Source organism: Monodon monoceros, unplaced genomic scaffold, assembly GCF_005190385.1.
Source record: "Monodon monoceros isolate NGI ecotype Baffin Bay Population unplaced genomic scaffold, NGI_Narwhal_1 Super_Scaffold_20, whole genome shotgun sequence".
Taxonomy (NCBI): domain Eukaryota; kingdom Metazoa; phylum Chordata; class Mammalia; order Artiodactyla; family Monodontidae; genus Monodon; species Monodon monoceros.
In genome coordinates, this window is record NW_021703777.1 from 94,760,926 (window position 1) to 94,775,063 (window position 14,138).

General features: G+C 40.8%; 1 protein-coding gene across 2 annotated transcripts in view; it reads right to left on the reverse strand.

Annotated features, from left to right (window-relative positions):
* The window catches only part of C1QTNF7 (C1q and TNF related 7), a 136,286-nt gene extending 122,411 nt beyond the window's left edge, over window positions 1-13,875 (reverse strand). The window contains exons 1-2 of one of the 2 annotated variants that reach the window (XM_029234550.1): window positions 13,817-13,875; window positions 13,491-13,618 (exon numbers count right to left, since the gene is read on the reverse strand). In XM_029234550.1, the coding sequence (XP_029090383.1) occupies window positions 13,491-13,512 (22 nt within the window). In that variant the 5' untranslated portion in view covers window positions 13,513-13,618; window positions 13,817-13,875. Of the gene's footprint in view, window positions 1-13,490 lie in introns of both variants that reach the window. The other variant, XM_029234549.1, reaches the window with a different exon arrangement.
* Between the last annotated feature and the right edge of the window lie 263 nt (window positions 13,876-14,138).

Sequence of the window (14,138 nt, forward strand, 5' to 3'; positions counted from 1 at the left end):
ACAACCAACACTGCAGAACTACAGAGGATCATGGTAGATTACCACAGGTAACTGTATGCCAATAAAATGGACAACCTGGAAGAAATGGGCAAATTCTTAGAAAAGCACAACCTTCTGGGACTGAACATGGAAGAAATAGAAAATATAAACTGTCCATTCACAAACACTGATATTGAGACAGTGATTAAAAATCTTCCAACAAACAAAAGCCCAGGACCAGATGGCTTCACAGGTGAAGTCTATCAAACATTTAGAGAAGAGCTAACACTTATCCTTCTCAAAATCTTTCAAAATATAGCAGAGGGAGGAACACTCCCAAACTCATTCTATGAGACCAATATCACCCTGATACCAAAACCAGACAAAGATGTCACAAAAAAAGAAAACTACAGGCCAATATCACTGATGAACATAGATGCAAAAATCCTCAACAAAATACTAGCAAAGAGAATCCAACAGCACATTAAAAGGATCATACACCATGATCAAGTGGGGTTTATCCCAGGAATGCAAGGATTCTTCAATATACGCAAATCAATCAATGTGATACACCATATTAACAAACTGAAGGAGAAAAAACATATGATCATCTCAATAGATGCAGAAAAAGCTTTTGACAAAATTCAACACTGATTTATGATAAAAATCCTCCAGAATGTAGGCATAGAGGAAACTTACCTCAACGTAATAAAGGACATATATGACAAACCCACAGCCTACATCATTCTCAATGGTGAAAAACTGAAACCATTTCCACTAAGATCAGGAACAAGAAAAGGGTGCCCACTATCACCACTATTATTCAACATAGTTTTGTCAGTTTTAGCCACAGCAATCAGAGAAGAAAAAGAAATAAAAAGAATCCAAATTGGAAAAGAAGTAAAAGTGTCACTGTTTGCAGATGACATGATATATACATAGAGAATCCTAAGGATGCTACCAGAAAACTACTAGAGCTAATCAATGAATTTGGTAAAGTAGCAGGATACAAAATTAATACATAGAAATCTCTTGCATTCCTATACACAAATGATGAAATATCTGAAAGAGAAATTAAGGAAACAATCCCTTATACCACTGCAATAAAAAGAATAAAATACCTAGGAATAAACCTACCTAAGGAGACAAAAGACCTGTATGCAGAAAACTATAAGACACTGATGAAAGAAATTATAGATGATACAAACAGATGGAGAGATATATCATGTTCCCGGATTGGAAGAATCAACATTGTGAAAATGACTATACTACCCAATGCAATCTACAGATTCAATTCAATCCCTATTTAAGCCACCAGTGGCATATTTCACAGCACTAGAACAAAAAATTTCACAATTTGTATAGAAACACAAAAGACCCCGAATAGCCCAAGCAACCTTGAGAAAGAAAAATGGAGCTGGAGGAATCAGGCTCCTGGACTTCAGACTATAGTACAAAGCTACAGTAATCAAGACAGTATGGTACTGGCACAAAAACAGAAATATAGATCAATGGAACATGATAGAAAGCCCAGAGATAACCCCATGCACATATGGTCACCTTATCTTTGATAAAGGAGCCAGGAATATACAACGGAGAAAAGACAGCCTCTTCAATAAGTGGTGTTGGGAAAACTGGACAGCTACAAGTAAAAGAATGAAATTAGAACACACTGTAACACCATACACAAAAATAAACTCAATATGGATTAAAGACCTACATGTAAGGCCAGACAGTGTAAACTCTTAGGGCAAAACATAGGCAGAGCACTCTATGACATAAATCACAGCAAGATCCTTTTTGACCCACCTCCTAGAGAAATAGAAATGTAAACAAAAATAAACAATTGGGACCTAATGCAACTTAAAAGCTTTTGCACAGCAAAGGAAACCATAAACAAGATCAAAAGACAACCCTCAGAATGGGAGAAAATGTTCACAAATGAAGCAACTGACAAAGGATTAATCTCCAAATTTTACAAGCAGCTCATGCAGCTCAATATCAAAAAAACAAACAACCCAATTAAAAAATGGGAAGAAGACCTAAATAGGCATTTCACCAAAGAAGATACACAGATTGGCAACAAACACATGAAAGAATGCTCAACATCACTAATCATTAGAGAAATGCAAATCAAAATTATAATGAGTTATCACCTCACACCAGTCAGAATGCCCATCACCAAAAAATCTACAAACAATAAATGCTGGAGAGGTGTGGAGAAAAGGGAACCCTCTTGCACTGTTGGTGGGAATGTAAATTGATACAGCCACTATGGAGGACAGTATGGAGGTTCTTAAAAAAGTAAAATAGAACTACCATATGACCCAGCAATCCCACTACTGGGCATATACCCTGAGAAAACCATAATTCAAAAAGAGTCATGTACCAAAATGTTAATTGCAGCTCTATTTACAATAGCCAGGACATGGAAGCAACCTAAGTGCCTATTGACAGATGAATGGATAAAGAAGATGTGGCACATATACACAGTGGAATATTACTCAGCCATAAAAAGAACCAAAATTGAGTTATTTGTGGTGTGGATGGACCTAGAGTCTGTCATACAGAGTAAAGTAAGCCAGAAAGAGAAAAACAAATACCATATGCTAACACATATATATGGAATCTAAAAAAAAATGGTTCTGAAGAACCTAGGGGCAGGACAGGAATAACGATGCAGACATAGAGAATGGAGTTGAGGACACGCGGATGGGGAAGTGTAAGCTGGGACAAATTGGGAGAGTGGCATGGACATATATGCACTACCAAAGGTAAAATCAATCGCTAGTGGGAAGCAGCCACATAGCACAGGGAGATCAGCTCGGTGCTTTGTGTCCACCTAGAGGGGTGGGATAGGAAGGGTAGGAGGGAGATGCAAGAGGGAGGAGATATGGGGATATACGTATACATATTGCTGATTCACTTTGTTATACAGCACCAACTAACATACCATGGTAAAGCAATTATACTCCAATAGAGATATTAGAAAAAATAAAATAAAATAAAAAAATGAGAAGAGGAAGAGATACCACACCAGATCTCTCTCTCTCTCTCTCTCTCTCTCTCTCTCTCTGTCTGACATGTGAAGACATAGAGAGAAGCCGGCCATCTGCAAGCCAGAAAGAAAGTTTTGGCTGGAAACCAACCCTGCTGGCACCTTGATCTTGGAATTCCATCCTCCAGAACCACAAGGAAATAAATTTCTGTTGTTTAAGCCCCCAGCCTGTGGTATTATCCTGTTATGGCAGCCTTAGTGGACTAACACAAGGCATATGGAGATTTAAAGTTAGCAGAAGCGGCCAGGAGACTCACTGTTCACCCCAACTTGACCACCTCTGGGCACATGGGCAGTAAAATACATTTTACTTTTCTTCCTGAAATTCAAGAGACAGAAGGACTCCGGCTCTGTTGGCAAGGGGATCATGTATTCACGTACATATGTGTCACTAAAAACTGATGGTGGGGCTTTGGGTCTCATTTGTAAAATAGGATTAAACATAGTACCAACCTTACAGCTGTGTTGGGAGGTTTAAATGAGGGTTTATCTAGATGTATACCTCTGTGTAGGAAGAGCTCTCTGTTAGCTATTGTTATTAATAGTGTGTGTGTGTGCAAAAAAAAAAGAAATTTTTTTGAAGGGTGAGGGCTCCTGTGGTTTCCCACATAGCAGGAAAATGGGAACAGTTTTTATGTCTCTAGATTATATTAGGTTGAACCATATGACATTGTCATTTCTATAGGTCAGAAACACAGCAAGTGTTTTTAAAATTGGAACGTGTCACATAAAAATCCAGATATGTGGATTTTCTTGAAAAATCTGAAGATCTGGCACCATAGGGTCACATTGCACCTGGACACCCCCCACTGGAGCAGGTGGTGACTGCCCATGTTAGGTGGAGCGTGTGGTTTCAGGCCTCCTGGGTCTCTGCCACATGCTTATTCATTCATGCACAGCAGCTTTGTCCTGTAGATTTAGGATTGTCGCCCCGATGCAGCATATGGTGCAGAGCTACGCTAATGTGTTGCTGACAACAGCCAGAGAAATGGGTATATTTTCTTTCGCAGGCAAAAGCATTAGGTCAGCAATGTAGATTTGTGTAAGCAAATGGAAAGCACAAATCATCCCAAACCAAACATCTTTGGCCTTGAATAATCAAAACAACCAGGGAGAGGCACTCTGGATTTCACTCATCATTTTGCTTTGAAAACATGGTGGGAACACTTTCATCTTGGCCAAAATTCTTTCCCTTGACCAGTTTACATTCATGTGCAAGTCCATTCATTGAGTATCTAGTGTGTGTCCATTCCTCTTGCTTGTACTTTTGTTTCTAATCCCCTACTAGATGTCAGTTTGTCCAGTGAGAAGAAATCCCCTAAGACAAAGAGGCTGAGGTAAAAAATTAGCTGGCCAGCCAAAACCAGCAGGCTCCTAACATTAACTAGTATTTGTATTTCACCTTCTGACTTACAAATTTTTCTCACATAATATCTTATTTATGATACCAGTGGGCCCACTGGAGCAGGTACATATTGTTCTCATTTTCAGTGACGAACAGAGGTTCAGAGCATTCAAATAATTTGCCCACAATCACACATCCAGGAAGGGTTAGGACTGAAACTGCCACACAAGGAGATCACGATTCCAGATTCTTCATTTTTTTAGTAAACTAGGAAGAAAAGCAGCACCACAGCACGGATGAAAATAGGCTTTGCTGTAACTAAGTTAAAGAATAATCTGAGTGTCTTAGTTGTTGTTGTTGTCGTTTTTATGAGATTGGCTGACTAGCAAAGCTGATGCAAATTTAGCATTAAGGAAAATAGAGTATTTAGATCACAGACAGTAATAGCTCCCCTGTGCCCTAGGCTGTTAGACAGTATCCAGAGTAGTAGTTAGTGCAGCTCTGGAGAGTATCTGCTTCTCCCTAAGGCATCACTAATCAAACTCTACGTTCTTTCCTGCTAACCTTAGATTGGGTTCAGATTTTTTTTTCAATGCAGGGCTCTGCGTAGCTGTTACCCATCCCAGGAAATAGATATGGAGCTAGCACTAGGTGTGAAACTCATCTGGTATCCGGTGTTCAGGTATAGACGTCATTTCAAAGGAGGCATGAGTATTTTTGGTGAACCACATAGTGTCTGGGGAAATTCCTCCCTGCAAGTCCAGGGATACCCTAGAGAGAGTTAGGAAGGGAGGTGGTGATGGTCTTTAAATATTTAAGAAGCCAGAGGAAAGAGGTGGACTTCTTGCTACTGATAAAAGCAGAACAAGGACCAGGAGAGAACCATTAAAAAAGAGCCAGATTCTGGCATAAGAAAGAACTTTCTGGTGACCAGTGGTATTTTAATGGAAGAGGCTGCTTTATTAAGTATGAGCTTTTGGCTATGGCTGGTGTTGAAGCTAGAGGTAGGGTCTGTAGTGTGGATAAATTCTCAAAGCCTTTTGGAGACCATTTTATCTCAGACTCGAGGACAAACAGGAGGATGACCAACAATTTCTGTAATATTATAAGGACACCACACATAAATTGTTTTCAAGAAATGAGAGTTTTTAAGTCTCTAAATTATATCGGAATTATATTAAATTGCCATTTTTTTGTTGGTAATAGAATGGTTGAAGTTCAGCAGTTGTATATGGCTCAACATAATTTATACAAAGGCAAGGGAATAGACTCAATACTTTAGACCTATGTCATATGGAGAAAAGGGATGCATGAGAAACTGTGAAGACTTCACTGTGCATAGCTTTTGGGTTGTTCTGGACTGAATTGGGCTTCCCCAAAAGTCACATGTTGAAGTACCTCACCATGGGACTATTTGGAGATACCAACTTTTAAAGGGGTGATGAAGTTCAAATGAGACCCTGAGGATGGTTCTTAATCCAATCTGACTGGTATCCTTATAAGAAGAGGAAATTGGGACACACAGAGAGATACCAGGGATGCTCTGCACAGTGGAGAAACCACGTGAGGACACAGTGAGAAGGCAGCCATCTGCAAGTCAAGGAGAGAAGCCTCAGAAGGGATCAAACCTATGACACCTTGGTCTTAAACTTCTAGCTTCCAGAACTGTGAGAAAATAAATTTCTGTTGTTTAAACCACCTAGTCTGTGGTATTTGGTGCAATGGGTATATGGATATATGGAGGGGAGCAGTAGGGGTGCAGGGAGTGAGGAAGGTGGGTAAGAGACAGATTTTCAAAGCTCCCCATGACAATGCCAAGGAATATGGTCTTTATTGTGAAAGAAAAGAGGGGATGCTAATGATCTGAGGAACTGATATGAACACCTGTGATAAAATGGGTTGGTAATTCAAAGAATCCCTAAACTGAGATTCTACTGATGTTAAATTAGATTTTAGAGTGGCCAGGGGTCAAAATTACTCCTAAGAAGTCTTTTCTAAAAGAATTAATGATGTAAGAAAGAAACTGAAACAAGCACTTACCAGTTTAAGAGAATAAGCTGCTTTGAGGTGGCAAGGCCACCAGCTAAAGTTTTAATGACAGCTCTCAAATATCATTAGTGTACATCTGGCAGGATGAGTTTTAAAGCAATGACATCAGCTATGGTTTTCTGTTATTGGTAGTATAAGAAGGCACTAAAAGTGTAAATATTTAATACTGGTTTGTAATTAGCTTTTGATTGATTAGGACTAACTTCTTTCCCTTGACTTAGAGGCAGAGAGAGACAAATGCATGTTCGACTTTGAGCTTCCTTCTAGCTCTGTGGCCTTTGACAAGTCACATTACCTTGCTCTAATCTTTCAAATGGGATTAAGTCTCCCTCTCTGCTGCCTTGCAGATGAGTGATGAGATGGGGTAAAAAGCCATTCCATGAGATTATCAGTATGTCAAACAGAATCACACTATGTTCATGGTGGGAAAAATCTCTATTTAAAACAAATGTTATAGAAAACAGCCTTGTGGTTGCCAAGGGGGAGGAGGGTGGGAGGGATGGGTTGGAAGTTTGGGATTAGCAGATGCAACGTATTATATATCGGATGGATAAACAACACGGTCCTATTATACAGCACAGGGAACTATACTCAATATCCTGTGATAAACCATAATGGAAAAGAATATGAAAAAATGTATATATATATATGTATATGTATAACTGAATCGCTTTGCTCTGCAGCAGAAATTAACACAACATTGTATATCAACTTCAATTAAATAAATTTAAAAAATGTTAATTGGAAATGTCTACTGAAGAATTAGTTAAGAACAGAGCTCTGGTAGAGAATAAGGAATCCTTTCCAGGACTCCATGTAGCAGGGTGGAAAATGTTTGGGTTTTAGAGATGGGAACAACTTTAAATACCTGCTCCATCCCTTAGTGCTCATAGGACATTGGATAAGTGACTCACCTCTCTCACCTGAAAAATGGGGACACGTAGTAAGTACATGTAAAGTACTGGCACATAGTAGGTTCTTAATAAAAAGCCTCTACTAAACTCTTGTGGCAAACTGAGCAACTTCGGAGAAGCCATTTCATCAATTATTGGGACATGCATTCCACTGACCATTATTGAATACCTATTGGGTATGCAACAAAATAACTTAGGGAAATATTTATTTGTGTGTGTTCTCCACTCCCAACTTATCCCAAGAATGTTGCCCGGCTTTTTGTACTTCCTTGTTTCAAGGTTGTATAGGCAGAGCAGAAAGCAGAAGTTTCTTGAAAATAATACTTTTTCCTTTCTTTTCTGAAAGTCCAAGCCCAAGAGTATATGGTGGGAAAGGGGAGAATGCAGGGCCTTTGATGGGAGATTTCCCCAGACCTGGAGGGACTGGGGTCAGATATTGTGGATCTGTGAGAAGTGGAAACGCTCACTCTTTGTGACCAGACCTCAGACTAGGATTGCTCAGACCCCAGGTTCCTGGCTGGACAGTGACTGACAGTTCCCAAGCAGGGCTGGAGAGCACAATTCACAGACATCAAAAGGACAGGCAACTTATAAAAGTGGGCATAGCTGACTGAAGGAAGACCTTGCCGGTATCGGTATCTGTGGGAGTAGGAGCCTGATCATTTCTGAAAGTAAAAGTTTCTGCTGCCATTAACTCTTAGAATCAAATTTAAGTTGTATTAAATAAAATGGAGAAATATGAAATTTCTTGCAGACCTGTGTCTGTAGATTGATTCACACCTACTATAATTGTAAGGCACTGGAAAATCTAAAGATGAATTCATTCCTACTCTCTGAAACTCACCCTATGTGGGAACTGGTGGAAGTCATATGAGCCCTGCATGAATCACTGTCATTCAAAGCACCACAAGATCCTGATGTGGTATCGCGCTGCAGGAAGAGTTTTCAGTCACAAGAGGTAGACAGCTGAATTTTGCAAAAGGCAGACAGCCAAGAGGATGGATAAAAATTTCCCCTGAAGGGATATACTAAAATACACTCTCCCCCAATCACTGTGTGCTGCTACCACTGTTATGTAATTGCCATAGTTGTAAACTCATAAAAATTTTGCAGACTCTGAAGTTCTTTAGGAAATATGCCTGCTTGATATGAAGTCTGGAAACTGGTGATGGAATAGGGAACTGTATGGTTAGTGATTTCCATAAAAGTGCTTAGAGTTTATCTCCACGGAGATTGAAAGCTGAGAAGGCTCTCAGAGGTCAACCAGCTCCTCTTGGACCTTCCATTCCCACCCCCTGTCATCTTAAGGGTTAAATCTGGATTTAGTGAGGCCTCAAGGTTGTTGTTTTGAAAGACCACTATGACAGTCAAGGCTTTGGTGTAGCAGGTTTAGGAGACTGGGTCCAATGAGCATCTTCATCCCTTAGCTGCTGTGGCACCAACTACTGCCATCTCCCACCTGGACAAACATCTCTTCCTAACTGGAGGTTTAGTCTCTGCCCCTGCTGTACAGACCGATTAATCATCTTAAATTATTATTCTAATGAACCACCAGGGAGTTACATTCTTGTTACTTTCTTTACAAAGTTTTAATGATTCCTCCATTAAAAATATCCAAACTTTGTGGTTTGGCATTCAAGGCTTTCTAGGATCTGATTCCAGCCACGTTTTTTTTTCTTTTTTTAACCAAGTCTTTTTTTTAATTTTTCCAGAAAATAACATAACTTTTTATTCATTATACATTTCTATAACAATATAACTCTATTTTCCAACATTTTCTAGCTTAATGCATTTTCTTACATTTCTTTTTTAGAATTTTCTTAATTTTTTTTCTATTTTTAAATTAAGATACAATTGACATATAACATTATATTAGCTTCAGGTGTACAACATAATGATTCAGTAATTGTATATATTGTGAAATAATCACCACAATAAGTCTAGTTAACATCCATCACCAAACGTACTTATAAATTTTTGTTCTTGTGGTGAAAACTTTTAAGATCCAACCAAGTCTTTTGAGCTCATTTCCCTCTTCTTTCTATGCACACCCTTTGTTCTACCAGGGAGGCTTTCCTGCTACTCCCCACATTGGTCTCTTTCATACTTTTGTTGATATTCTTTTCACTGCCTGAAATTCCCCTCCCATTAATCCTTATCCATTCTTCAAGGCCAAGTGACACATTATCTCCTCTGAAGAGTCATTCCTGGGTAAGGGATACAGAGCATCACATGGACTTGAGTTTGAGACCATACTCTGCCCTTTACTTCCTGGAAGACTTCTGGCAGGTTACAGCTTTTCTCTAGGGCTCAGTTTGTTCATCTGTGAAATGGGCAAGTCAACACCCACCTTGTAACCTTATAAAGGACACATGGGTTATCACATTGTAAAGTACTTAGCACAATTCCTTACACTTGGTATATGTCAAAAAATGTTACCTATTACTCTGATTATTCCAGGGACCCAAGGTCTCCTTTTCTCTGAATTCCCATTCACTTTGAACCCCTCTTATAGCCTTCCTTGTAAACCTAATTTTGCATTTTAGACATAAGAGCACACATTTTATTTTCTCCACTCAATTGATGGCTCCTTGAGGTGGGATCATGTTTTATCCTACCTTTTGCCCTTGCTTTGCCCTCTATACACAGGCCCTCAAACCATAGGCAGAGGTTGGCCTTTTGGGTGTGAAAGCCAAGAAGGACAAGAATTTGCTTTGCTGTTACTTTTCTCTTCCTTCTAAAAATTGACAATAGTTTTAAGAAAAAAGTCAATTTCCTTTGACAGGAGAATCCGAGTTTGGGGGCTTTGGTTTCATAGAAATATGGAAGACAATTCGTGAAGTGACTGGTGGAGATTGATAAATTTCAAGTAAATCTCGGGAAACGTCATTGGCTTGAAGGCCGTATAGCCTCAACTCACTGGGCCAACCCAATCATTTCCCAGCATGCATTCCGAGTCGCATGGTTTGTATGATACCCTTCGGGGAAAAGAAGTCGTTTCATATTCTAACATGTTGGAAACATTAGAGTCTAATGACCCCCCCATGGAGAGACAGAGGACATGTTAAGGAACTAAAACATGTGAGAATTCCTGCAGTAAAGAAACAAGCATCTAATAGCTAGTAAGAATAACTAAAATTCATGGAGCTCTTATATGCCAGACACGTTGATCGTAGGCCCTTTTCATGAATTCTCTAATTAAATCCTCAAAGTGCCCCCATAAGAATGTATATAATGATCCTCACGTAACAGGTGAAGAAACTGATGATTGAACGGGTCCAAGTTCACATGGCAGTTAAGGGGTGGAGCAGGGATCTGAAGTCAGATGTTTGTGACCCGAGAGCCTGAATTCTGGTCCTCTGTGGTGTATAGTTTTTCACTTTCACAAATTTGCCTGCCCAGGAAATACTTTTGGTTATCTTCTTATTAATAACCCATGAAGCTGGTATTCCTTGAAATGCACTTGGGGAAATAGCACCTCAACATCCACAGGGAAGCAGCCATGACCTTTACATCTCTGTGCCTTTGTCCCCTGGCTTCTGCCTGGATGCTCTTGACCCTTTTGTCTCTCCCATGATATTTTACACCTCCTCCAAGGTCTAGTTCAAATGCAACTAGATGCTGTCTTTGATTTCAGCAGGCTGATTTGCAAAGCCCCTCTTTGTGTTTGCCATGAACTTTCCAGGCTGTTACCATTTGGTCTGTCAAGGGTCAAGTTCAAAGAGCCTTGATAAAGGTTCTGGTACTGAGTAGACACACAATTAAGGTTTATTGAATTGCGATGGTGTCTTTTTCCCAGGCGCCCTAGGGGTTGATTCCGGAGTCTGGGGCTTCTCAGGTCCTGATCTACAGACTTGGGGTGTGAGGCTGTAGCTGGCAACCTGGGCTAAATCTGGTTGAAACTCTTTACAGGTTCAGACAGTGTGGCTTCTGCACTCCCTGGCAGCTCATTAGTTAATACTCTCCTCTCTTGTCCCTCACAGATGTTGCCTTTCTCTCAGCCTCTCTGAGGTGAGAAGGCACGATTAGGTCACAATGGGCTGATCATCTGTGTCCTTTTCGGTACAACCCTGACCTGTCCTTTCCAGGGCTCTGTCCAGGTTTCATCACAAAGCCCCCCAGTGACTGCGCCTCAGATGAGTCAGCTGGCTTGGGGCTTCATTAGAAACTCTAATTGCCTTTTTTTTTTTTTTAACATCTTTATTGGAGTATAATTGCTTTACAATGGTGTGTTAGTTTCTGCTTTATAACAAAGTGAATCAGTTATACATACACATATGTCCCCATATCTCCTCCCTCTTGCGTCTCCCTCCCTCCTTTTTTGTTTTTGTCCTCTTTGGGGCCTCCTCGGGCCCAGAGGTGGGGCCTGGAGGATCTGGCTTCTAGAAATGCTGCCAGCTGCCATGGGAGCCCAAGATGGGAAGTGCACGCTCCATCCCTGGCAGTCACCTCACGCCACACTGCACATTTCGTGGCCGCACCCATCCCCAGGGTGCACTCAGGCGCCACGCAACCCCTGGCCATCCCAGCTCTCCGGCTGCCTGCGATGAGGTCACAGGGTGGGGTCCTGGAGATCCCCCTCCAAATAGGGTGGGGGCTTCCCCAACTGGCCTGGGAATGGCCAAGAGGACGAGAAGGAGGAGATGCTAATCATCTTGTCTGTCCAACCCACCGTTCCCTTTCTTGAGGTTGCATGGCTGGCTTGGACAGAACAGGAGGGAGAGAGGGAGAACAGAGAGGGTCTGGAAAGGAGCAAGACAGTGAAGCCACAGGCGGGGTCCCTCACTTCCTCCATTCACAAATGCGGATGGAGAAAGGAAGTAATCCTTTCTCCCTGCGACCTTGCCATGAGTTGATGGAACTGCCTTCTCAGTTTTCTACAATCACGCCCTTCTCTCTGATCTGAATTTCTCTCCTTTCCCTGAGATCACAGAAGGCAGGGGACGTCGCTGTAATCCACTTTATGTCATCAGAATTTGACACACAAGGAAAAACAGTCCAGAAACAGATCAACAGCTGGTACAGCAAAGCAGGTAGAGCCCTTTGCACCCCAAGAGCCACGTCTTCGGGGCAGCATCTCACTTCCTCACCCAGGCCTAACTGGCTTGTTGCTAGAGTTTCTGCAGCAGTGGGTTTCACAGACTGAGGTTGCTTAGATGTCCCAAACCACTCAAGCTCCAGCAAACCTACAGGGTTTTCTGAGTACATGTGTGTGCGTGAAGAATGAATGTGAGCTCTGCTAAAATCGCACCCTGCTGGGGGGATTTGCAGATCTCTGTGGATATCTAGTTTTTTGCACCTGGAATTCTGCTTTGGAAAGAAAGATGACAACACTGATAACAGAGACTTTCTCAAGGAAATAATAACGACACAGCAGACAGTTACTTGCCCCTCTACCTAAAACCACAGGATGCTTCTCCTATGACCCATGCATAGAAAAACCAGGACTGTCTTAGGCTCTCTGCTCCCTACCTGTTTCTGAGGCACAATCAAGAAGACACAGCCACCCTATTCAGATGAGAGCATTGCCAGTCAACGAAAACTTCACAGATTTTGAATTGAACTTTTTCACTCTGCCCAGGACACAATATCTATAACAGTCCTCTCATGTCACTCCAAAGGAAAAGTCAAACGATTTATTTAACTTTTAAAAAACATAGGCTGCAAAACAAGTTTATAAGAAGTCAGAGTAAGCACACTTCAGAGACCTTCTGGAAGGATGTTAAAATCTTCCACGGGAAAGATTTCTGAGTTAATAGAAAGATCATAGCTCCGGAAGTTGAGCTGCATATCATGGGATAAGAAAACACAGGTAATCTGACCTTTGCAATAAATGAGCCCATCACCACACAGGTGAATGCTAGGCGCATCAGATTGGAGATTTTGAAGATCTGCACATACTTTCTGAGAGAAATGCCATTTTTCATACAGTCAAAAATAGTTCACAGCTGTTCCTGCGACAAGCGGAATAGAAAGTAGAAAACACTACAGCTGAGGTTTTCCAACCTCTGACTTATCATTTGTTGACATACTTTCTACAAGTTCCCCATTTCTCTACAAGTAGGTGTCTTAAGTCTTTCCAGTAAATATTGTTGACAAAGGCCAAATAGAAGGGAAAAAAACTGCAGTGAAAATAGAAGCTTACCTTTTCTAGGCATTGCTGACATCAAACCTTGCCCCAAATCATGAGGGTTTCTTGCTTTGGTTGTCCCATGAGTTTAGAAACCATTAAAAAAGTTTACAGCAGAAATATGTGTTTATCATTCAAAGCAGCTTCAAAACAACACAAAAAAAACTTGATGAAAAATAAAGTGCCCGTCTGCGCGTGAGAATGCTTTTGAAGCTTGGAGTTCATGCTGCTGTGCAAAGTTTTGCAACTGTCTTTCTCAGTTTAAAAAACCTCCCTCTCCTCCCCGGCACTTGCCAACTTCTATAATTTAAAGCAGCTGTGATCCTTCCCATAACACTCACATTTCAAAGAGCTTAATATATACTCTTGTTAGGAATCAGTGGGAGTGGGTGACGTCCTTCTGCAAAACTCAGGCTGAGGCAAATGAAAAGCAAGGGTTTCAGATATCTAAACAGTTCTGTTTCTCTCTTTTATGCATCGCTCTTCTCACCGTATTCCTTCAAGTGGCTTTTGCCTTTTAAAGTGATGCCTTAAGACCAAGTGGTATCACTTCACTGGAAGCAAAAAGCACATAGGAAAGTTTAGGTTCCTACTTATGGAACAGTAATGCTAGTGAAATTGTGTTTAAACATCACTTTTGCTGATACAATTATTTCCATACAA